Source organism: Tripterygium wilfordii, chromosome 21 (genome assembly GCF_013401445.1).
Source record: "Tripterygium wilfordii isolate XIE 37 chromosome 21, ASM1340144v1, whole genome shotgun sequence".
Taxonomy (NCBI): domain Eukaryota; kingdom Viridiplantae; phylum Streptophyta; class Magnoliopsida; order Celastrales; family Celastraceae; genus Tripterygium; species Tripterygium wilfordii.
The window spans coordinates 4,182,482-4,208,112 of NC_052252.1; the positions used below are offsets into that span (position 1 = coordinate 4,182,482).

The 25,631-nt window shown below is 37.6% G+C and overlaps 2 protein-coding genes across 2 annotated transcripts; one reads left to right on the plus strand and one right to left on the minus strand.

The window, feature by feature from the left end:
- The first annotated feature begins 128 nt into the window (after positions 1 to 128).
- On the plus strand, positions 129 to 679 carry LOC119990146 (calcium-binding protein KRP1-like). The gene has a single exon (XM_038835992.1). The coding sequence runs from the start codon at positions 280 to 282 to the stop codon at positions 607 to 609; it is 330 nt and encodes a 109-aa protein (XP_038691920.1). The 5' UTR covers positions 129 to 279; the 3' UTR covers positions 610 to 679.
- Positions 680 to 3,079: 2,400 nt separating this feature from the next.
- LOC119988920 (G-type lectin S-receptor-like serine/threonine-protein kinase At4g27290) lies at positions 3,080 to 24,272 on the minus strand. The gene is made up of 8 exons (XM_038834175.1): positions 22,917 to 24,272; positions 22,661 to 22,789; positions 22,274 to 22,434; positions 21,982 to 22,192; positions 21,603 to 21,840; positions 21,372 to 21,522; positions 20,870 to 21,301; positions 3,080 to 3,135 (listed from the first exon to the last, which is right to left on the minus strand). Exons 1-7 carry the CDS (start codon positions 24,184 to 24,186, stop codon positions 20,990 to 20,992), a joined length of 2,472 nt encoding a protein of 823 aa, XP_038690103.1. The 5' UTR covers positions 24,187 to 24,272; the 3' UTR covers positions 3,080 to 3,135; positions 20,870 to 20,989.
- Between the last annotated feature and the right edge of the window lie 1,359 nt (positions 24,273 to 25,631).

A 25,631-nucleotide genomic window follows, 5' to 3' on the forward strand; every position in this document is an offset into this window, starting at 1 on the left:
GGGACAAAACTCAAAATTGTTTCAAAGCAATTATTTCTAATTATCTATAACCATAGCTAGGTACCTTTAAAGGCCACTCTTTCATCTTATATAAGCAGCTCCTCTTCCCTCACTCACTCACTCACTCTTCAACATATGTGTTCTCACATGTCTCACAAGCTTTCACTTTCACTCTATACGTAGTACCACCCCTCTTTTCTTGTCTACTTTGCTTTACAAGCAAACAATATCAACTTTTATTACTCTCTTTAATTTATTTTTTGGCATTGAAGATCAACTATGGATTTTGATTTTGGAGATGAATTCCAAGACTACTTTCCGTCGATGATGGCGGGTTTGGGGGCAGAAGGGTTTATGCTCGAGCTTTGCTACGGGTTCCAGCTGCTTATGGATGCTAGTAAGGGAGTCATCACTTTTGAGAGCTTGAAGAGGAATTGTGTGATATTAGGTTTGCATGATATTGGAGATGCTGAGATAGCGTGCATGTTGATGGAAGGTGATTTGGATGGAGATGGTGCTTTGAGTCAGATGGAGTTTTGCAGTCTCATGTTTAGGTTAAGTCCTGGTTTGAATTTTGATGGATCCAAGCAGCACTACCGGATGGAATGATTGATTAGATGTTCATGTTCCAATGAATTAATTAATCGAGGTAGTTCTAATTATGCATCAAAAGGAGACAATGTTATGTACCATATGTATAATGAATATATATATATATATATATATATATATATCATGTTTTTAAGTACCTGTATTTATCAGATAAACAAAGTTCCTTTATTTATTTTTTTTCTTTTTTTTATAGGACAATGAATACAAAATATTCGAACCCATTATTAGATCAAACAAAAGACACTTTAAAGGAGACAACAGGGGGGGAAAAAAAAAAACTTTAAGGCAACACGTACGACCAATAATGGCCCCAGGGAGGGATTCGGGGGAACCGGTGCCCGATCATTAAACCTGTTTAGGTTATAACCATCATATCATAAAAGAGATTCTTAGTAACATTTCAAAATTAAGCACTATTTCGCCCATATACAAAAACAAACGTCTTTCTTTCTTTCTTTCTCTTTTATCGCAAATAATGCTGCAACTTGTCCTTTAGACAATCCATTAAATCCAATACGAATACAAAACCACTTTAACCTGTGCCCCACTCCAATTAGGGCATGCAAGAAACAAAATCATTTGTCCTAACCAGCATTAAAATCAGCAGCCACACCAGGCAGCTCCTCCCATCACTTCGACCGGTCCAGAGTGGTAGCTCCTTTTCAACTAAGCCAAGAGGGAAGAAATTTCATTTCTTTTTGAGGGAAAGAACGGAACCCAACCAAGGAGGCTAGAGCTGCTCTTTTACCCGTCAGGTCCTGACATGCAAAACTGACTCTCGTTCCGGCGTAACATGGAGCCAGCACGCCAGAAAGCATTGGCTGGGGACTTGCATCTGTTAAAGATATTACTTCAGAATCTGCAAAATAAGGAGATTGAACAGCAAATTGAAACAAATGGCTTGAGTTACGAATTAGATCGTTCTCTTTAAGACGATTCATGGCTTTGCCTCTTGTGTGCAAGCAGTAAATCGGCTACGTCGTCCTCATAATAAAATAAGCCCAAAATACTCTCTCTGTATCAGTGATCTTTGCACACTTAGAACACTGTCTGAATTTTGCAGTGTTTTTTATTTGTCTTTCTTTGTCAAAAAAATATATATATATCTAAACCAAAGCTTTCTCCATTGTTATATATCCAAAAAAAGAGAAACGTTGGGATCCTTTTCCAGTAAATCAAGGAAACGAGATTATGTTCATTATTAAGGAGAGAATCAAGGAAAAAGGTGTTTTCAGTTATTGATAAAATCAAATTAGAAAAAATAATTAAGGAAAAAATTAACACAAATTAGGAGACTATATCAAAGACCCCAAGAGTCCATCCTTGACCTATGTATTATATATGATAAGTAGTAGGACTTGAATTTGAGTGGTCCTTAGGGTAGTCCAAAACCTTTACCATTCTACTATCCTTCAATCTTTATACATATAACACATAAAAGTTTCTTTTACATATACTAAGAACATCAACAGCATCTATAAAATGTGAAGAGGTAATTGATTCCTTGGTGTCTTAGTTTATTCTCTCATTTGTTTTTTTTAACCGAGAAATCACCCAACATGCCATTCGGATAGTTGAGAGGGTGCAAATCTCGAGTCGCTAGAAATGTCCGTATTATGTTGATGACATGTAAGATTGGTCCGAAACTCATGCAAGTGAAAATAAGACTCCTAACCCCTTCTCAAAAGTGGATCAAACTCTCAACCTTAATGATATGCATCCTCCCTAAGCTCGGAGATATAACCAACTTAAATATTCCTCCTTAGATTCTCTTTTGGTTTTCACCACCCTCCAAAGTCCAAAACACATTTACTTGAGCTCATAGCTTTGATCCCTAATTATGTCTTTCTTGTAGTGAAGTCTATAAGAGGTGGTTTATGGCCAAAACCAGTCAACGTGTGTTTTTTAGGCCAAAGATTAGTGTCTCCCCTATCCTTGGGCCATTGTTGGTCAAAAGTATTAAAATGGGCTCGTAGGATTTTGGAAGATAAAGGAACCAAAACCTCCCCAGATGGGCCCACAATCTTCCTCTCTGTTTTGCTCAACAAGTCCACACCGTGATGTACCCTCTTTTTGTGGAACCCAGAAAATAAGATAACGGGCCAAAGCCCAAATAAATGGATTAGTGGGCCGTTGCTGCTGTTCTATTAATAAAATAATTTCTAAAATTTTCAAAATATTAAATAAAAAGTATGTAAGATTTTGACAGTTGGATCATGTATTCAACTATTTAGATCTTTAAAAAAATATGTTAAGACACTCCTACATACAATAATTTAAGGCCATTCAGATTTTTCGTGCATGTTATTCAATGAATTTGATTTTTTTTTATTTAACATAAAATACAACATTAGATAAAATCATTCATAATTATCATTTATTATTTTTTAAGAAATTTTTAGAAAATAGTAATATCGAAAAAGTAACCCGATCCAGTTGCAGAATATATAATGTGAGTAACAGATCACAACCATAATTTTCTTGGACATGTGATGATTGACATTAGAGAGAATTATAATTAGACTTCTGTAGAATATCACAACTTAAGTACGCAGCGGAATTTACATACCTCTTGTAGCGTGAATTGTCAGGAACTTTCAGGTTGTGGTGATTCAATACTCGATCGGTCACCGATTACACAACACAAATACCCTAAACAATAAAACAGATTAGCTTGATAAACACTCTTCTCACAAGTGTTTGATCTCTCTGTTTCAAGAATTGGAAGTATCCAATTCTTCAGCTAACGTACTTCTTAGAAGTGTACGTCAAAAACTCTTCAACCGTCCTAATATAGAGATCTTTTAGGATAGAGTTTAATTTGTATTTGGATTCTATTTAATATTTGAAATAGTATTAAGTTGTTATTTACTGATAAGCTCAATTCAAATCCAATTAGGAGATTTGAGCCTTATCATAAATAACAACCTTATGGGCTAAATCAAATTACATACCCATATTGGGTGCTCCTTATATTGAGCCATTTATTTGGGCCTAGCCCATTTATGATTCCCATATCTCCAACATACTCCCACTCACCCATTATGGGCTTGGGTCTAATCAAGACAGAAGATCTTATATTGCTTGCTAACCTTTTTATGTTTTCATACAGGTAAATGAGCCGTGTGACCTGAAGTACACTTGTTGTGGTATCTTCAAAGTAGAAACCCATGAGGGCCACAATGAAGTGTTTTACCATAACAGTGTGGAAGCCGTGTACTTTTACATACCCCAAACTTGGTTGGTTACACCTTGACCAAGCATTACTCAATCCCTCAAAGAGTCCTGTGCTTGTCAGCTTTGTTTTATTACATGTATTCGCAATATTGTCCTATTAGACATCATTGCCTGACGCCAGTGAATACAAGCAACTTAGTGTAATCAACTACAGTTTTTCCTTGAGCACTCATATCAATTGGATGTGAATATAGCTCGCTTTCCTAACTATGATCCATTAGATCGTATCATCACATGACCATTAGATACATGTTAAAGTAGCGATCACTATTTCACAACTTTATGACATAGTCTGAAGTCAACTAAGGGTACGAATATAGATTTCTTTTTAAAATAAGAAATCTTGGAACTCACATGATGAGGAAGCAGAGATTAATTCACTCACCTTCCAATTGGTCACTAGCACATGCAGTATGAAATGCATGATATGGTGGAGTTTCTCTCATTTGTTCATGAATTAAGAGTATATGTCTACTCTCAAATTACACCATACAAGTATTAATTTAGTCGCCTATTTCCTTTGGCGCCCAAATTGAAATTACAAACTTCACTCGCTATTACCAGCGCCAAAAGAATTTCATACTTGGCTTTCTTTATAGGCTCACGATATATTGTGGATATATCATGTCGATTTCTTTAAAAAAAACCTCATCTTAGCATTTACTAAGGCGATCTATATTTGAATCTTGACCACTCTATAGCGCATTAATCGCTTCTAGTGTCAATGTTCAAATTTATCTCATCTTTACTTGCTCCCACTGCGAAAAAGGTGATTGCTCATGTGAGTGAGCCAATCTTGCCTATTGACATATTGACAATATTGTACTTATCTTTTCACAAAATTCATCAAGTGATAAACTGAATAACATTCTCAACATAAAATTAATCATACACATGAGTCTGTGAAAATAATGGACCATTAAAACAAATAATCACATCCTACTTAATCCTAGGGACTTTACATGTGACAAAAAAGAGTCCCTAGATATAGGTTTAGTCAATGGATCAGCTACCATCTGACTGGTAGAGATGTGTTTTAGGACCACCTCATTCTGTGCAATCATTTCTCTGACATAGTGATATTTTATTTGAATGTGTTTGGTCTTTCCATGGTACTTAGGATCTTTAGCATATGCCAGTGCTGCCATACTGTCACACCAAATTTTGACAGGTTCTGATGCAGACTTAACAACTGACAAATGCTGTAGAAACCTTCTTAGCCAACTGCCTCTTGGACTGCTGAGCAACAAGCAATGTACTCAGCCTCCATTGTTGACAAGGCATTACAAGTTTGCTTCTTACTACTCCATGAGATAGCTCCTCCATTAAGTATAAAAGCATATCCTGATATGGATTTGCGCTCGTCTACATCGCCTCCCCAGTCAGCATCACAGTATCCAAACAACCGCAAATCCTTTCCTCGATAAACTAGCATATAGTTCATCGCTCCTTTCAAGTACCTTAATATCCTCTTGACTGCTTTCCAGTGTTCAGGTCCTGGATTCGATTGAAATCGACTTACTAGCCCAACAGCATAGCTTATATCTGGTCTAGTACACATCATTGCATACATAAGACTACCAACAGCACTTGCATATGGTACCCTGGACATTCTTTCTTTTTCTTCCGAAGTCTTGGGCTCCATATTTCGACTAAGGCTCACATTTTTCTCACAAGGAGTGTCAATGGGTTTGCAATTATGCATATTGAATCGCTCTAACACCTTTTTGATGTAAGTCTCTTGGGATAAACCCAAAAACTTTGTCGAACGATCCCTAATGATTTTTACACCTAACACATAACTGGCTTCACCCATATCTTTCATCTCAAAGTTTGATGCCAACCAACCCTTGGTGGTTGTAATCAACTCTTTGTCATTCCCAGCCAATAAAATATCATCCACATATAAGGATAGAATGACCATGCCATTCTTGGATGTCTTAATATATACACAATGATCTTCTTCCATCATTGTGAATCCATCTTTTAAGATGGCTTGATGAAATTTGAGATTCCATTGCCTAGATGTTTGTTTCAGGCCATAAATGGATTTTTTCAGCTTGCAAACCTTGCGTTCTTGACCCTTGACCTCAAAACCAGAGGGCTGATCCATATAGATCTCCTCATCCAGTTCTCCATTTAAAAATGCAGTTTTAACATCCATTTGGAACAAGTCCAAATCCATATGTGCGACAATTGCCAGGATAAGGCGAATTGAGGCAATCCTCACAACTGGTGAGAATGTCTCTTCATAGTCAATTCCCTCCTTTTGATTGTAACCCTTGGCTACTAATCTAGCCTTATATCGATCTATGGTCCCATCAGATTTACGTTTGATTTTGAGAATCCATTTATTCCCAATAGTTTTTCGTTTCGGTGGAAGACTAACCAGGTCCCAGACATGATTTTGTTCCATTGACTCCATCTCCTCTTTCATTGCATCCATCCATTCCTTAGATCTAGCACTAGAGAGAGCGTCTTTAACTGACTTTGGCTCATCTTCAGTATCTAGTGGAGCTATCATGAATGCCTCCCCTTCAATCTCAAATCGACGACGAGGGACAGGTTCACGCATAGTCCTTCGAGGTTGAGATTTATCCTGATGATGCTCCACTTGAACATTTTCAGGTACAGAGTCGCTCCTACTGTTCCCAAGAGGTTGAGGTATTTCCTCATTTTCCTCAATTGGGCAACTACTTGCACCATTGTTAGTATCTTCAGTTTCATAGAACTGAAAATCCTTTTCAACCTCCCCTTGAGTAGGGAATTCATTTTCTAGGAATGTGACATCTCGTGACTCAATTTCTGTCACCCTACCATCATTGTCTTCTCCAATGAAAACATAACCCTTGGAATGTTCACAGTACCTTATGAAGATACATTTCTTTCCTCGGGCTCCCAGCTTTCCAAATTTTGAAGTGGGCGTATGAATGTAGGCAGCAGCACCCCATGGACGCAAATGCCCTAATTTGGGCTTTTCTCCTGTCCATAATTCATAAGGTGTTGTCATGACAGATTTTGATGCCACACGGTTAAGTACATAGGCCGCAGTTAACAATGCATCTCCCCAATATGAAATTGGGAGATTAGCTTGCGCCATCATTGATCTTACCATGTCCATAAGGGTTCTATTTCTCCTTTTCGCAACACCATTTTGTTGCGGTGTATATGGAATAGTCAGCTGTCTAGCTATACCCTTTTCATCACACAATTCCTTGAATTGTTCTGATAGATACTCACCTCCACGATCGGTCCTTAGTGCCTTTATGCTTTTGTTTAATTGATTCTCTACCATATTCATATATTTAGTGAAGCATTCCAATGCCTCAGATTTATGGGAGATCAAATAAACATAACCATATCGTGTGTAGTCATCTATAAATGTAATGAAATATGAAGCTCCATGTCTTGCTCTTACATTCATTGGGCCACAGATATCAGAATGAATTAACTGCAAAGGAAAAATGGCTCTTTTTGCTTTTCCAAATGGCAATCTTGTTGCCTTTCCAGCTAAACAATTTTCACATGTGGGCAGTTCACATTTGGCTAATGGGCCTAATAGGCCTTCTTTAGCTAGACGATTAAGTCTATCTTGCCCAATGTGTCCTAATCTAGCATGCCATAACATACTATTATCAGAAACACTAGTAGACGTAGCAACAAAAGATGCAGAATTATTATTCGCATTATTAACGGTATCCAAAACCATTAAACCATCAAGCAAAAAACCAGAACCATAAAATACTTTGTCCAGAAAAAACTTAACACAACCAACTTTGAATTCAAAACGAAAACCCAAATTTAGAAGAACTAAAACAGATAGTAGATTCCGCCTAACTTCAGGGGCATATAAGACATCATGGATGTAAAGGGTGCGTCCTCCTTGCAGATCCAATTTGCAAGTACCGATCCCCAACACTTCAGCATAAGTGTTATTTCCCATGTAAATCCTACGGCTCCCCTTCGGAATGCGACGATAATCTACAAAGGCCGATCTATCCCGAGCTATGTGGTCTGTTGCTGCTGAGTCTACAGTCCAATGATGAACAGTTTCAGCCAACATCAAACTACTAGTCACATATAATTGAGAAAGAATAGAATAGTCTTTACTCACCTTCGCCTCGGGACACTCACGAGCGAAGTGACCCAGCTTGTCACATTTAAAACAAGCCATTTCTGCCTTGTCTTTCTTCTTTCTACCACGCTTTCCACGTTTGTGATTTGGGTACTTTGGGCCTTTTGCATCATATTTTGCTTTCTTTGGGCCCTTACCCTTACCCTTATATCCTCCTTTGCGTTTGTTGGACTGGGCCACATTTGCCTCAGAGTTGGGCTTATCACCTATAAGACGGTCCTCTTCCAGCTCCACATGTCTAGAAACATCATCAAAAGTAACAATGCCTTCATTGTGAGTGAGATTTACCCTCATATGTTCCCACGAGGGTGGCAAAGATCGAATCACAGCTTGCACCTGTTGTTCATTTGTCAACACGTGCCCAGCCTCCGCCAACTCACTAATCATGTTAGACATTAAGGTCAGATGCTGCCTCATAGTTGTATGCGGGCGCTTCACAAACCTCTCAAAGTTGAGGGTGAGATGGCGCAATCTAGTGGTAGTAGTACCTCCAAACTGCAGCTTCACAGCATCCCACACTGCTTTTGCCGTCCTATGCTTCTCAAAACGTAGCATTAGATCATTACGCATGCTACTGAGCATCAAAATGCGAGCAATGTGATCCTTGCGCTTGAAAGCTACATATGCTTCCTGGTCCCGTCTATGTTGCGCGGTGGTGCCTTGTGGCGGTTCCACCATTGGTTGAGTCACAGTTTCAAGATTATCTTGCTCTTCAAGCAGATATTCAATCTTACGACGCCAAATGTCGTAATTCTTGTCAGTCAGCTTATCACCCTTGTTCAGGTCAGCGACAATGCTTTTTGCAGCAGCCATAACTCTCTTGTCAAAGAAAATTAATTCACATTTAGAGTCAAGTACAATATTTATTGTCACACATTATTGTATCATGTTTCAAGCTAGACATATCATACAGTATCTCAAATGCTAAGAAAAACAATATATATACTTGTATATAATCAATTTTAAGTAGCATACTTCTACCATACTAGTCCAACTTAAATAGATTAATATTGGAATATTGTAAAATAATATCTAACGCAATAACATAGGAATATTATAAAACCAATATCCAACACAACTGACTATGAAAAGTCTCAAATAAATTAAATGCATAAAATTAAAATTGCTCTCTTATAATCTTAGTTGCGCCCTAAAATGATGAGAATAATCATTAAAATTAATAAATTCTTCAGATTATCTTGCGGCTCCGCATCTAACATTGGCTCATCCATGTTGGCCACCTCTGGCCCATCATGCATGCCCTCAGCCGCGATGTCCTCATCCATAGTGAGATCAATGATATCAGGAGTCACTCCAATCCCATCATGCATGCCCTCAGCTGCGATGTCCTCATCTGATACTAGATCGATGATTTCGGGGTCAGACTCAATATTTATGACTGACCTAACTGAGTCATCACTGTCAGACTCACTGTTAAGATCAATCTCTTCGTCTATCTCATCATCTGAATCAGATAATGCGGAGGGGGTTGCACCATGATATTCTCCCCATGCTAAAGGCTTGACATCCAGTGGCTCATCATACTCTAGGTTATCCATACTCTAAAAATAAGTATAGAATTAGGCAGCAATCAAACAATTTAATTTAGCAAAAAAAAAAAAAAATTTATATGCATTTTATGTCCAATTCACTACATAAAACATGCTTATTCCCATAAAAATTCAGAAAAATAATATAAACATAATTTTTTTTTTTTTTTTTTTTTTATATATAGGCCTTCACTCTCTCCCACGTACAGCCCAGTTGGAACTAGATTTAATTTTGCAAATGTATATAAACATTTGGGCCAAAAATAGGTTGCAGCCCAGTCCAGTGTGTGGCCCAGTTTGCGCGCGGCCAAACCAGTTGAGCGCAGGTCATCCCAGCCCAGACCCGGATCTAGATCCAGTTCACAAGTCTTCACTTGGGCCCCAGGGGCCAACTCCTAGCTTGCTGTGGGCAAGCCAGTGAAGAACCAATCACGGGCCCGACCATATTGGCCTTGGATCATTTACTAACTTCTAACATGGAATGCGCGGCCAGTAAATTGCATCAACAGCCCAACCACACATGATTGGCAAGTGTTCCAACTCCTCAAAGCCCCCACTTGGGTTAAAAGCCCAGTATCACTAAAACCCAGTTTTATAAAATAATTTCAATCAAGTCCAGAAAAATTTTAAGTATCATAACTTTTAACCTACACATCCAAATTAGGCAAATAATATATCGATAGAAAGATGATTAAATAATCTTTCCATACATATCAAAATCAAAGCCTAATTTTATCTGCTTAAAAAATTGTATTATAAAGAAGTTTCGGGGCACTTTGCTAGGTTCAGCCTTTTTTTTTATTGCACATATCAACATGAAATTCGCAGGGATAAATCTAAATATTTATTGTAACCCACACACAAAATTTCATGCAAATCAGATATCGTTTGTATCAAAAACAGCAAATCAAACCTTAATATGCATATCTAAGGTACTTAAATAAAAAACAGAAAATATGCATATATACTATCTGCAATTTTAGGTATTTAGCATGTGAAAAAACCAACCTGCTTCGATACCAATGTAGAATATCACAACTTAAGTACGCAGCGGAATTTACATACCTCTTGTAGCGTGAATTGTCAGGAACTTTTAGGTTGTGGTGATTCAATACTCGATCGGTCACCGATTACACAGCACAAATACCCTAAACAATAAAACAGGTTAGCTTGATAAACACTCTTCTCACAAGTGTTTGATCTCTCCGTTTCAAGAATTGGAAGTATCCAATTCTTCAGCTAACGTACTTCTTAGAAGTGTACGTCAAAAACTCTTCAACCGTCCTAATATAGAGATCTTTTAGGATAGAGTTTAATTTGTATTTGGATTCTATTTAATATTTGAAATAGTATTAAGTTGTTATTTACTGATAAGCTCAATTCAAATCCATTTAGAAGTTAGTAAATGATCCAAGGCCAATATGGTCGGGCCCGTGATTGGTTCTTCACTGGCTTGCCCACAGCAAGCTAGGAGTTGGCCCCTGGGGCCCAAGTGAAGACTTCTGAACTGGATCTGGATCCGGGTCTGGGCTGGGATGACCTGCGCTCAACTGGTTGGGCCGCGCGCAAACTGGGCCACACACTGGACTGGGCTGCAACCTATTTTTGGCCCAAATGTTTATATACATTTGCAAAATTAAATCTAGTTCCAACTGGGCTGTACGTGGGAGAGAGTGAATGCCTATATATAAAAATAAAATAAAATAAAAAATTATGTTTATATTATTTTTCTGAATTTTTATGGGAATAAGCATGTTTTATGTAGTGAATTGGACATAAATTGCATATAAATTTTTTTTTTTTGCTAAATTAAATTGTTTGATTGCTGCCTAATTCTATACTTATTTTTAGAGTATGGATAACCTAGAGTATGATGAGCCACTGGATGTCAAGCCTTTAGCATGGGGAGAATATCATGGTGCAACCCCCTCCGCATTATCTGATTCAGATGATGAGATAGACGAAGAGATTGATCTTAACAGTGAGTCTGACAGTGATGACTCAGTTAGGTCAGTCATAAATATTGAGTCTGACCCCGAAATCATCGATCTAGTATCAGATGAGGACATCGCAGCTGAGGGCATGCATGATGGGATTGGAGTGACTCCTGAGATCATTGATCTCACTATGGATGAGGACATCACGGCTGAGGGCATGCATGATGGGCCAGAGGTGGCCAACATGGATGAGCCAATGTTAGATGCGGAGCCGCAAGATAATCTGAAGAATTTATTAATTTTAATGATTATTCTCATCATTTTAGGGCGCAACTAAGATTATAAGAGAGCAATTTTAATTTTATGCATTTAATTTATTTGAGACTTTTCATAGTCAGTTGTGTTGGATATTGGTTTTATAATATTCCTATGTTATTGCGTTAGATATTATTTTACAATATTCCAATATTGATCTATTTAAGTTGGACTAGTATGGTAGAAGTATGCTACTTAAAATTGATTATATACAAGTATATATATTGTTTTTCTTAGCATATGAGATACTGTATGATATGTCTAGCTTGAGACATGATACAATAATGTGTGACAATAAATATTGTACTTGACTCTAAATGTGAATTAATTTTCTTTGACAAGAGAGTTATGGCTGCTGCAAAAAGCATTGTCGCTGACCTGAACAAGGGTGATAAGCTGACTGACAAGAATTACGACATTTGGCGTCGTAAGATTGAATATCTGCTTGAAGAGCAAGATAATCTTGAAACTGTGACTCAACCAATGGTGGAACCGCCACAAGGCACCACCGCGCAACATAGACGGGACCAGGAAGCATATGTAGCTTTCAAGCGCAAGGATCGCATTGCTCGCATTTTGATGCTCAGTAGTATGCGTAATGATCTAATGCTACGTTTTGAGAAGCATAGGACGGCAAAAGCAGTGTGGGATGCTGTGAAGCTGCAGTTTGGAGGTACTACTACCACTAGATTGCGCCATCTCACCCTCAACTTTGAGAGGTTTGTGAAGCGCCCGCATACAACTATGAGGCAGCATCTGACCTTAATGTCTAACATGATTAGTGAGTTGGCAGAGGCTGGGCACGTGTTGACAAATGAACAACAGGTGCAAGCTGTGATTCGATCTTTGCCACCCTCGTGGGAACATATGAGGGTAAATCTCACTCACAATGAAGGCATTGTTACTTTTGATGATGTTTCTAGACATGTGGAGCTGGAAGAGGACCGTCTTATAGGTGATAAGCCCAACTCTGAGGCAAATGTGGCCCAGTCCAACAAACGCAAAGGAGGATATAAGGGTAAGGGTAAGGGCCCAAAGAAAGCAAAATATGATGCAAAAGGCCCAAAGTACCCAAATCACAAACGTGGAAAGCGTGGTGGAAAGAAGAAAGACAAGGCAGAAATGGCTTGTTTTAAATGTGACAAGCTGGGTCACTTCGCTCGTGAATGTCCCGAGGCGAAGGTGAGTAAAGACTATTCTATTCTTTCTCAATTATATGTGACTAGTAGTTTGATGTTGGCTGAAACTGTTCATCATTGGACTGTAGACTCAGCAGCAACAGACCACATAGCTCGGGATAGATCGGCCTTTGTAGATTATCGTCGCATTCCGAAGGGGAGCCGTAGGATTTACATGGGAAATGACACTTATGCTGAAGTGTTGGGGATCGGTACTTGCAAATTGGATCTGCAAGGAGGACGCACCCTTTACATCCATGATGTCTTATATGCCCCTAAAGTTAGGCGGAATCTACTATCTGTTTTAGTTCTTCTAAATTTGGGTTTTCGTTTTGAATTCAAAGTTGGTTGTGTTAAGTTTTTTCTGGACAAAGTATTTTATGGTTCTGGTTTTTTGCTTGATGGTTTAATGGTTTTGGATACCGTTAATAATGCGAATAATAATTCTGCATCTTTTGTTGCTACGTCTACTAGTGTTTCTGATAATAGTATGTTATGGCATGCTAGATTAGGACACATTGGGCAAGATAGACTTAATCGTCTAGCTAAAGAAGGCCTATTAGGCCCATTAGCCAAATGTGAACTGCCCACATGTGAAAATTGTTTAGCTGGAAAGGCAACAAGATTGCCATTTGGAAAAGCAAAAAGAGCCATTTTTCCTTTGCAGTTAATTCATTCTGATATCTGTGGCCCAATGAATGTAAGAGCAAGACATGGAGCTTCATATTTCATTACATTTATAGATGACTACACACGATATGGTTATGTTTATTTGATCTCCCATAAATCTGAGGCATTGGAATGCTTCACTAAATATATGAATATGGTAGAGAATCAATTAAACAAAAGCATAAAGGCACTAAGGACCGATCGTGGAGGTGAGTATCTATCAGAACAATTCAAGGAATTGTGTGATGAAAAGGGTATAGCTAGACAGCCGACTATTCCATATACACCGCAACAAAATGGTGTTGCGAAAAGGAGAAATAGAACCCTTATGGACATGGTAAGATCAATGATGGCGCAAGCTAATCTCCCAATTTCATATTGGGGAGATGCATTGTTAACTGCGGCCTATGTACTTAACCGTGTGCCATCGAAATCTGTCACGACAACACCTTATGAATTATGGACAGGAGAAAAGCCCAAATTAGGGCATTTGCGTCCATGGGGTGCTGCTGCCTACATTCATACGCCCACTTCAAAATTTGGAAAGCTGGGAGCCCGAGGAAAGAAATGTATCTTCATAAGGTACTGTGAACATTCCAAGGGTTATGTTTTCATTGGAGAAGACAATGATGGTAGGGTGACAGAAATTGAGTCACGAGATGTCATATTCCTAGAAAATGAATTCCCTACTCAAGGGGAGGTTGAAAAGGATTTTCAGTTCTATGAAACTGAAGATACTAACAATGGTGCAAGTAGTTGCCCAATTGAGGAAAATGAGGAAATACCTCAACCTCTTGGGAACAGTAGGAGCGACTCTGTACCTGAAAATGTTCAAGTGGAGCATCATCAGGATAAATCTCAACCTCGAAGGACTATGCGTGAACCTGTCCCTCGTCGTCGATTTGAGATTGAAGGGGAGGCATTCATGATAGCTCCACTAGATATTGAAGATGAGCCAAAGTCAGTTAAAGACGCTCTCTCTAGTGCTAGATCTAAGGAATGGATGGATGCAATGAAAGAGGAGATGGAGTCAATGGAACAAAATCATGTCTGGGACCTGGTTAGTCTTCCACCGAAACGAAAAACTATTGGGAATAAATGGATTCTCAAAATCAAACGTAAATCTGATGGGACCATAGATCGATATAAGGCTAGATTAGTAGCCAAGGGTTACAATCAAAAGGAGGGAATTGACTATGAAGAGACATTCTCACCAGTTGTGAGGATTGCCTCAATTAGCCTTATCCTGGCAATTGTCGCACATATGGATTTGGACTTGTTCCAAATGGATGTTAAAACTGCATTTTTAAATGGAGAACTGGATGAGGAGATCTATATGGATCAGCCCTATGGTTTTGAGGTCAAGGGTCAAGAACGCAAGGTTTGCAAGCTGAAAAAATCCATTTATGGCCTGAAACAAGCATCTAGGCAAAGGAATCTCAAATTTCATCAAGCCATCTTAAAAGATGGATTCACAATGATGGAAGAAGATCATTGTGTATATATTAAGACATCCAAGAATGGCATGGTCATTCTATCCTTATATGTGGATGATATTTTATTGGCTGGGAATGACAAAGAGTTGATTACAACCACCAAGGGTTGGTTGGCATCAAACTTTGAGATGAAAGATATGGGTGAAGCCAGTTATGTGTTAGGTGTAAAAATCATTAGGGATCGTTCGACAAAGTTTTTGGGTTTATCCCAAGAGACTTACATCAAAAAGGTGTTAGAGCGATTCAATATGCATAATTGCAAACCCATTGACACTCCTTGTGAGAAAAATGTGAGCCTTAGTCGAAATATGGAGCCCAAGACTTCGGAAGAAAAAGAAAGAATGTCCAGGGTACCATATGCAAGTGCTGTTGGTAGTCTTATGTATGCAATGATGTGTACTAGACCAGATATAAGCTATGCTGTTGGGCTAGTAAGTCGATTTCAATCGAATCCAGGACCTGAACACTGGAAAGCAGTCAAGAGGATATTAAGGTACTTGAAAGGAACGATGAACTATATGCTAGTTTATCGAGGAAAGGATTTGCGGTTGTTTGGATACTGTGATGCTGACTGAGGAGGCGATGTAGACGAGCGCAAATCCACATCAGGATATGCTTTTATACTTAATGGAGGAGCTATCTCATGGAGTAGTAAGAAGCAAACTTGTAATGCCTTGTCAACAATGGAGGCTGAGTACATTGCTTGTTGCTCAGCAGTCCAAGAGGCAGTTTGGCTAAGAAGGTTTCTACAGCATTTGTCAGTTGTTAAGTCTGTATCAGAACCTGTCAAAATTTGGTGTGATAGTATGGCAGCACTGGCATATGCTAAAGATCCTAAGTACCATGGAAAGACCAAACACATTCAAATAAAATATCACTATGTCAGAGAAATGATTGCACAGAATGAGGTGGTCCTAAAACACATCTCTACCAGTCAGATGGTAGCTGATCCATTGACTAAACCTATATCTAGGGACTTTTTTTTGTCACATGTAAAGTCCCTAGGATTAAGTAGGATGTGATTATTTGTTTTAATGGTCCATTATTTTCACAGACTCATGTGTATGATTAATTTTATGTTGAGAATGTTATTCAGTTTATCACTTGATGAATTTTGTGAAAAGATAAGTACAATATTGTCAATATGTCAATAGGCAAGATTGGCTCACTCACATGAGCAATCACCTTTTTCGCAGTGGGAGCGAGTAAAGATGAGATAAATTTGAACATTGACACTAGAAGTGATTAATGCGCTATAGAGTGGTCAAGATTCAAATATAGATCGCCTTAGTAAATGCTAAGATGAGGTTTTTTTTAAAGAAATCGACATGATATATCCACAATATATCGTGAGCCTATAAAGAAAGCCAAGTATGAAATTCTTTTGGCGCTGGTAATAGCGAGCGAAGTTTGTAATTTCAATTTGGGCGCCAAAGGAAATAGGCGACTAAATTAATACTTGTATGGTGTAATTTGAGAGTAGACATATACTCTTAATTCATGAACAAATGAGAGAAACTCCGCCATAGCATGCATTTCATACTGCATGTGCTAGTGACCAATTGGAAGGTGAGTGAATTAATCTCTGCTTCCTCATCATGTGAGTTCCAAGATTTCTTATTTTAAAAAGAAATCTATATTCGTACCCTTAGTTGACTTCAGACTATGTCATAAAGTTGTGAAATAGTGATCGCTACTTTAACATGTATCTAATGGTCATGTGATGATACGATCTAATGGATCATAGTTAGGAAAGCGAGCTATATTCACATCCAATTGATATGAGTGCTCAAGGAAAAACTGTAGTTGATTACACTAAGTTGCTTGTATTCACTGGCGCCAGGCAATGATGTCTAATAGGACAATATTGCGAATACATGTAATAAAACAAAGCTGACAAGCACAGGACTCTTTGAGGGATTGAGTAATGCTTGGTCAAGGTGTAACCAACCAAGTTTGGGGTATGTAAAAGTACACGGCTTCCACACTGTTATGGTAAAACACTTCATTGTGGCCCTCATGGGTTTCTACTTTGAAGATACCACAACAAGTGTACTTCAGGTCACACGGCTCATTTACCTGTATGAAAACATAAAAAGGTTAGCAAGCAATATAAGATCTTCTGTCTTGATTAGACCCAAGCCCATAATGGGTGAGTGGGAGTATGTTGGAGATATGGGAATCATAAATGGGCTAGGCCCAAATAAATGGCTCAATATAAGGAGCACCCAATATGGGTATGTAATTTGATTTGGCCCATAAGGTTGTTATTTATGATAAGGCTCAAATCTCCTAATTGGATTTGAATTGAGCTTAACAGTAAATAACAACTTAATACTATTTCAAATATTAAATAGAATCCAAATACAAATTAAACTCTATCCTAAAAGATCTCTATATTAGGACGGTTGAAGAGTTTTTGACGTACACTTCTAAGAAGTACGTTAGCTGAAGAATTGGATACTTCCAATTCTTGAAACAGAGAGATCAAACACTTGTGAGAAGAGTGTTTATCAAGCTAACCTGTTTTATTGTTTAGGGTATTTGTGCTGTGTAATCGGTGACCGATCGAGTATTGAATCACCACAACCTGAAAGTTCCTGACAATTCACGCTACAAGAGGTATGTAAATTCCGCTGCGTACTTAAGTTGTGATATTCTATAGAAAAAACCAACCTGCTCCGATACCAATGTAGAATATCACAACTTAAGTACGCAGCGGAATTTACATACCTCTTGTAGCGTGAATTGTCAGGAACTTTCAGGTTGTGGTGATTCAATACTCGATCGGTCACCGATTACACAGCACAAATACCCTAAACAATAAAACAGGTTAGCTTGATAAACACTCTTCTCACAAGTGTTTGATCTCTCTGTTTCAAGAATTGGAAGTATCCAATTCTTCAGCTAACGTACTTCTTAGAAGTGTACGTCAAAAACTCTTCAACCGTCCTAATATAGAGATCTTTTAGGATAGAGTTTAATTTGTATTTGGATTCTATTTAATATTTGAAATAGTATTAAGTTGTTATTTACTGATAAGCTCAATTCAAATCCAATTAGGATATTTGAGCCTTATCATAAATAACAACCTTATGGGCCAAATCAAATTACATACCCATATTGGGTGCTCCTTATATTGAGCCATTTATTTGGGCCTAGCCCATTTATGATTCCCATATCTCCAACATTTTCACATGCTAAATACCTAAAATTGCAGATAGTATGCAGCGGAATTTACATACCTCTTGTAGCGTGAATTGTCAGGAACTTTCAGGTTGTGGTGATTCAATACTCGATCGGTCACCGATTACACAGCACAAATACCCTAAACAATAAAACAGGTTAGCTTGATAAACACTCTTCTCACAAGTGTTTGATCTCTCTGTTTCAAGAATTGGAAGTATCCAATTCTTCAGCTAACGTACTTCTTAGAAGTGTACGTCAAAAACTCTTCAACCGTCCTAATATAGAGATCTTTTAGGATAGAGTTTAATTTGTATTTGGATTCTATTTAATATTTGAAATAGTATTAAGTTGTTATTTACTGATAAGCTCAATTCAAATCCAATTAGGAGATTTGAGCCTTATCATAAATAACAACCTTATGGGCCAAATCAAATTACATACCCATATTGGGTGCTCCTTATATTGAGCCATTTATTTGGGCCTAGCCCATTTATGATTCCCATATCTCCAACATTTTCACATGCTAAATACCTAAAATTGCAGATAGTATGCAGCGGAATTTACATACCTCTTGTAGCGTGAATTGTCAGGAACTTTCAGGTTGTGGTGATTCAATACTCGATCGGTCACCGATTACACAGCACAAATACCCTAAACAATAAAACAGGTTAGCTTGATAAACACTCTTCTCACAAGTGTTTGATCTCTCTGTTTCAAGAATTGGAAGTATCCAATTCTTCAGCTAACGTACTTCTTAGAAGTGTACGTCAAAAACTCTTCAACCGTCCTAATATAGAGATCTTTTAGGATAGAGTTTAATTTGTATTTGGATTCTATTTAATATTTGAAATAGTATTAAGTTGTTATTTACTGATAAGCTCAATTCAAATCCAATTAGGAGATTTGAGCCTTATCATAAATAACAACCTTATGGGCCAAATCAAATTACATACCCATATTGGGTGCTCCTTATATTGAGCCATTTATTTGGGCCTAGCCCATTTATGATTCCCATATCTCCAACATTTTCACATGCTAAATACCTAAAATTGCAGATAGTATGCAGCGGAATTTACATACCTCTTGTAGCGTGAATTGTCAGGAACTTTCAGGTTGTGGTGATTCAATACTCGATCGGTCACCGATTACACAGCACAAATACCCTAAACAATAAAACAGGTTAGCTTGATAAACACTCTTCTCACAAGTGTTTGATCTCTCTGTTTCAAGAATTGGAAGTATCCAATTCTTCAGCTAACGTACTTCTTAGAAGTGTACGTCAAAAACTCTTCAACCGTCCTAATATAGAGATCTTTTAGGATAGAGTTTAATTTGTATTTGGATTCTATTTAATATTTGAAATAGTATTAAGTTGTTATTTACTGATAAGCTCAATTCAAATCCAATTAGGATATTTGAGCCTTATCATAAATAACAACCTTATGGGCCAAATCAAATTACATACCCATATTGGGTGCTCCTTATATTGAGCCATTTATTTGGGCCTAGCCCATTTATGATTCCCATATCTCCAACATTTTCACATGCTAAATACCTAAAATTGCAGATAGTATGCAGCGGAATTTACATACCTCTTGTAGCGTGAATTGTCAGGAACTTTCAGGTTGTGGTGATTCAATACTCGATCGGTCACCGATTACACAGCACAAATACCCTAAACAATAAAACAGGTTAGCTTGATAAACACTCTTCTCACAAGTGTTTGATCTCTCTGTTTCAAGAATTGGAAGTATCCAATTCTTCAGCTAACGTACTTCTTAGAAGTGTACGTCAAAAACTCTTCAACCGTCCTAATATAGAGATCTTTTAGGATAGAGTTTAATTTGTATTTGGATTCTATTTAATATTTGAAATAGTATTAAGTTGTTATTTACTGATAAGCTCAATTCAAATCCAATTAGGAGATTTGAGCCTTATCATAAATAACAACCTTATGGGCCAAATCAAATTACATACCCATATTGGGTGCTCCTTATATTGAGCCATTTATTTGGGCCTAGCCCATTTATGATTCCCATATCTCCAACATTTTCACATGCTAAATACCTAAAATTGCAGATAGTATGCAGCGGAATTTACATACCTCTTGTAGCGTGAATTGTCAGGAACTTTCAGGTTGTGGTGATTCAATACTCGATCGGTCACCGATTACACAGCACAAATACCCTAAACAATAAAACAGGTTAGCTTGATAAACACTCTTCTCACAAGTGTTTGATCTCTCTGTTTCAAGAATTGGAAGTATCCAATTCTTCAGCTAACGTACTTCTTAGAAGTGTACGTCAAAAACTCTTCAACCGTCCTAATATAGAGATCTTTTAGGATAGAGTTTAATTTGTATTTGGATTCTATTTAATATTTGAAATAGTATTAAGTTGTTATTTACTGATAAGCTCAATTCAAATCCAATTAGGAGATTTGAGCCTTATCATAAATAACAACCTTATGGGCCAAATCAAATTACATACCCATATTGGGTGCTCCTTATATTGAGCCATTTATTTGTTTATGATTCCCATATCTCCAACAACTTCACTATTGAATATATTTTAATAATTTGTATAAACAGAATTATACATTGAAGCATTAAGGTAAAGGTAAAACCCTTATACATTGAAGCATTAACATGAAGAAGGAAAAAAAAAATCAACTATCGAGCTGCAAACATCGTAATGGTCATTTCATTAGCCGAGCAAGAATCGACCTTGCTCGAAGAGGACTCTTGTCCAAATGGATTCCTCTCATTGAAAAAACCAGGCTCTTTAGGCTGACCCAGTGCAATGTTGCTGCTCAACATCAGAACCACCTGTGAAATGTTCGGTCTGTCTTCCGGATTTTGTTGAACACATAATAGACTGATCCGGATCGCTCGTAACGCTTCAAACATGATAGAGTCTGAACTGTTCATTAAAGAATCATCCAAAAATTCCCAAGTCCTCTCTTCTTTATACAGTCTCCATGCCTGAACAAATCATAAAACGTTCATCGTATGTTCGACAGAGGAAAGAAATAGTGTTATTCAAGAAACTTACATGACCAAGAAGGTTGTGCTTGTGGTCTGGATGAAAGAATCCCCTGTTTCTCTGTCCATGCACTATCTCTAGCACCAATACTCCAAAGCTAAATACGTCGGATTTCAATGAGAATAGCCCATCAATTGCATATTCTGGTGACATGTAGCCACTGCAAGAAGTTTTTCAAGCAAAGTTACTAAATGCAAGCCGGGTATATGACTTACAAGGTAGAGTGATGTGATTTCTTACTATGTTCCAACCACTCTTTTCGTGTTTGCTTGAGTTTCATTTCCTCCAAAGCTTCTAGCCAAGCCAAAGTCTGAAATTTTCGGGTTCATATCGTAGTCCAGTAATATATTGCTAGCTTTTAGATCTCGATGAATGATTCTTAACCTTGAATCTTGATGAAGATAAAGAAGACCCCGAGCAATCCCGTTGATTATACGTAAGCGTGTAGGCCAGTCTAGTAATGCACTTTGCTTCTTATCTATCAAAATTTGCATATCAGAAGATCAGAAATCACAGTGCAGGAGGAGACACCAAGAGTTCAATGTAACAGACTCGCTAGCTATTGATGCTTAATTCGTCGGTCTAGTTAATCGAAGTATATTCAAGCTCAAAGCCTTACCAAAAATAAAGGCGTCCAAGCTTTTATTTGGCATGTATTCATAGATCAACATCTTTTCTTCCATTTGAATGCAACAACCTAGAAGCTTCACAAGGTTTCGGTGTTGAAGTTTAGCAATACATAGGACTTCATTCTTGAATTCATCAAGCCCTTGTGTAGATTCCTTTGAAAGCCTCTTCACAGCTATTTCTTGTCCATCTTTCAACGTGCCCTGAAAAACATTAGATGTACGGTAAGTGAACACCGACACCAACACTACAAAAACCCTCAAAGACTGCAATTGAAGCCATACCTTGTAAACAGGTCCATATCCACCCTCTCCAAGCTTATTATAATCAGAGAAATTTTTAGTTGCAGTAACTATGGTAGTAAAGTCGAACAGTGGAAGCTCTAAGTCTTTTTGCCGGCTTTCATCCATGTACTCTCTTTCTATTTGACGCATAGACATCCCTTCTGCACCCATAAATCATAGAAGAAGCACATTCTCTTTAGATTACACTCTACGTATTTCCACAATCAAAGATGTAAACTGTAATATTCTTATCATGTAAGGCAATTAAGTTGCTTCATTGTTACCACGAAGAAGCTCATTACAAAAAGCTTGTGAAAACTGTATTGGAAAGATACAAAAATCTTAAAAAAAGGATTTTTGGACTTTTTTTCAAGTGAGCTTTGTTACCTTCTCTCCTGAGCTTCTTTTTCCTCATGAACAAGAGTAGATATACTCCAAGGAAAATAAATCCCATAGCTACTACAGGGATGACTATGAACAACACTACTCTCTTTGTGTCAGAACTTCTACTTGTATCTGCATTAACAAACTTAATTTAGATATCAAGAAGTATATACCAATGTAACTACAGATCAGTATGAATAATATGATCCCTAATAATCAGTTCTGCAAATTGAACATAATGCGACGCAAGATATCATACCTAATTCTGAAGCAGGCAATTTGAGAAAGAAATCTTGCCCAGTTTCGGTGTACTCCCTGATATCAATCAGGTCTCCATACCATTGCAAGCATCCAGTCCCGTTACTGATATCCAAAGTTGAATAAGCTTTACAAGAACAGTTCCTCAAACAAGTTAATTCGCACTCTCTTAAGTCAATAGTCCTATTAAACCAAGCCATCCTTGTATCAGGTAACTTCACACTTGAAATCCTCCTAAACCCCTCTCCATCCCCACAAGTCATGTTACTCTTCATCACACACCCACCAGACCAATCCCCAGACTCCCAATCTCCTGGATACTTGGGCGTAAACCCTTTCAAGCACTCGCAAGCCGGAGAATTGTTTATGTCACAACTACCATAAACACCACAAGTCCCATAATTGTCACAGTTATCCATTTGTGCTGTCAAGTATAAATTCCAACCCTGCGTTCGGGAAGTCCATGTGAGCCGCTGAAATATACCTTCATTGTTCAACATCATCCGAGTAAAAACAGAACTATTGGTAAGATCATATCTGTAATAAATCTCTCTCTCATTCATCACAAACTCATAAGTGTAAATTGGGTTTGGGCTTAAATTAGGCATTCCACTAAACCTAATTCCATTCCATGGACCAGATCTAAAAACAATATCTTTACCTTTCCTAATAAAGATTTGGGGATACCCACTTGTATCCATCTGGGTCGTCGAATTTCCTGGTGAAGGATTGTCCGGACTAATCCATGACCTCAAGAGTGATTCAGTGTTGGTAACCAAATTAACCCCAAACTTCACTGCTGGTAGAAATGTATCAGTCAAGTAATCAAAACTCTGCCACAAATAGTTGTCTTCATCGTCATCATTTGCTTCTTTAACAACAAGATTTCCGGTCACCAATAGCTGCGCTACTGGGTTTCGAGCTCCTCGTAATAGGCTTGAATTCCACACAACATTATTTGCGCTATTGAGAAGTTGAAGGACTCCCTGGGGTGTGAATTTCAAAAGCCCCGATGAATCGTTGAGCGGAGCTTCTCTGTTCGCAATCCACACAATTGTTTCATTAGAGAAACTATACCAGATCCCCAAGTACCTGTTCTTTGAGCCTCCAATACCGACGAAACCCAATTCGAAATATCCATCAGAAGAAGCTATTGTTTCTCCATCTTTGAGAGTCCCATTTAGAGGGATTTCATCACCATCAACAGTTACAGAGACTACAAATACACAGAACAGAGAGAACCAAAAGCAGAATATTGTAAACCCTTTCATGGGTATCACCACATTCCTTCTCTAATGAGATTCTCTCTTGATTTTAGTGATGGTTTCTTGCTTTTTTTTTTTGCCTAGGATTGGTTCCTTTTGACTAAGTTGTGTTCGCTTTTGTTTTCTTTGAACACCCAAAAGTCAAAAGCATTCGAGTTGGTTCAAGTTGTTGGTAGGCCAAAAAAAGAGTTCTAGATTTCTATGACGTTTGTATGTATATTTATATATCACAATATTAGTTTTTGAGAACCACGCGTTGTTAGGTGACACTTATGTATATAATATCACATAAAGATCACGAGTTTAAGTCTCTTCATCCTCTTCTTCCATCCTCAAAAAAAAAAAATTAATTCTTTATTCTATAATTTCTTGGCACTCAAGATATGATATGATTAATTGACTCTTTTTTTTTATTATTAATTGAGTTGTTACAACCATCATAATAGGAAGGAAAATTGATCATACTAGCGGGAACTTCTACAATTTAAAAAATTGTTTATTAAGCTACCAATAGTGTAATGCTAATTCTTGGATAGATGGGAAATGTTGAAATTGTAAACTTGACCACTTTTATTTTCAACCAACTATAAATTGTCACCATCTATTTATGATGTTCTATAAGGAGGAGGAGATGATAGTTGAGCTATTCAATGTCTTTTAGGTTGAATCCCAACTTACTAACAGTTGATAATAAATCAAGTTAGGATATTATTATACAAACACAAAAATATAACCGAGAATGATATCATATAAGTTTATTATTTTATCAATGTAAAAATCCGCACGACTTTAGACGTCAACACCTGATGTTAAGGAGTGACGCGGATGGTGAACCTCTGTACCAACAAGACAAGAACCGACAGCTCTTCATGGCCAGGGGACACTCCGACGCTTAAGTCAGAAATCTTTTCAGAGAAAGAAAGAAAAAAAGGAGCTTCAAGTGGATTTACCGTGCGGACCTCATTCTTAGGCCTGAAGTTCTTCATATAGTTGTTGTGGGATTTTCTTATCCCGAATTTGGTTTGAGCGATTGTTTGAAATTTGAGTTAACGATTCCTCCTCATCTTGTGATTTAAATTTAAATCATTTCTATCTGAACCTTCTTGGATTGACATGAGTAAGCTTATCTATAGTCATCCTCACGTATGAAATCTTTTCTGTAATACTTCATTTGCCACGTGTGTACTGATTCGACATAGGAATTTTCATCCATCTACACCTTTAAATATCGGATATAGGATTAAACTAAGGTCTTGAGACATGCGTACACAGATATTTTTCACCTAACTACGATATAATTGGGCCAAAGCACAGATCGTTTAAAGCACACAACGCACAATGTGTATACGACGGTATAAAGAACATGTATGTCAAATATTCCAAAGGGAAGCTAGTCCTCCTCTCTCTGTGCCTTGAAAAATAGGAAATTTGGATGTAGACATTACAATAAA

What these genes read in the sequence shown, in the direction of transcription:
- LOC119988920 (XM_038834175.1), bottom strand. Translation starts at nt 24,186, where the DNA reads ATGAAAGGGTTTACAATATTCTGCTTTTGGTTCTCTCTGTTCTGTGTA. An exon ending in AAAGAAGCTCAGGAGAGAAG is followed by an intron (nt 22,435 to 22,660) that starts GTAACAAAGCTC and finishes TTATGGGTGCAG; the next exon opens with AAGGGATGTCTATGCGTCAA. An exon ending in AAAAGAGTGGTTGGAACATA is followed by an intron (nt 21,523 to 21,602) that starts GTAAGAAATCAC and finishes AACTTCTTGCAG; the next exon opens with TGGCTACATGTCACCAGAAT.
- LOC119990146 (XM_038835992.1), top strand. Translation starts at nt 280, where the DNA reads ATGGATTTTGATTTTGGAGATGAATTCCAAGACTACTTTCCGTCGATG.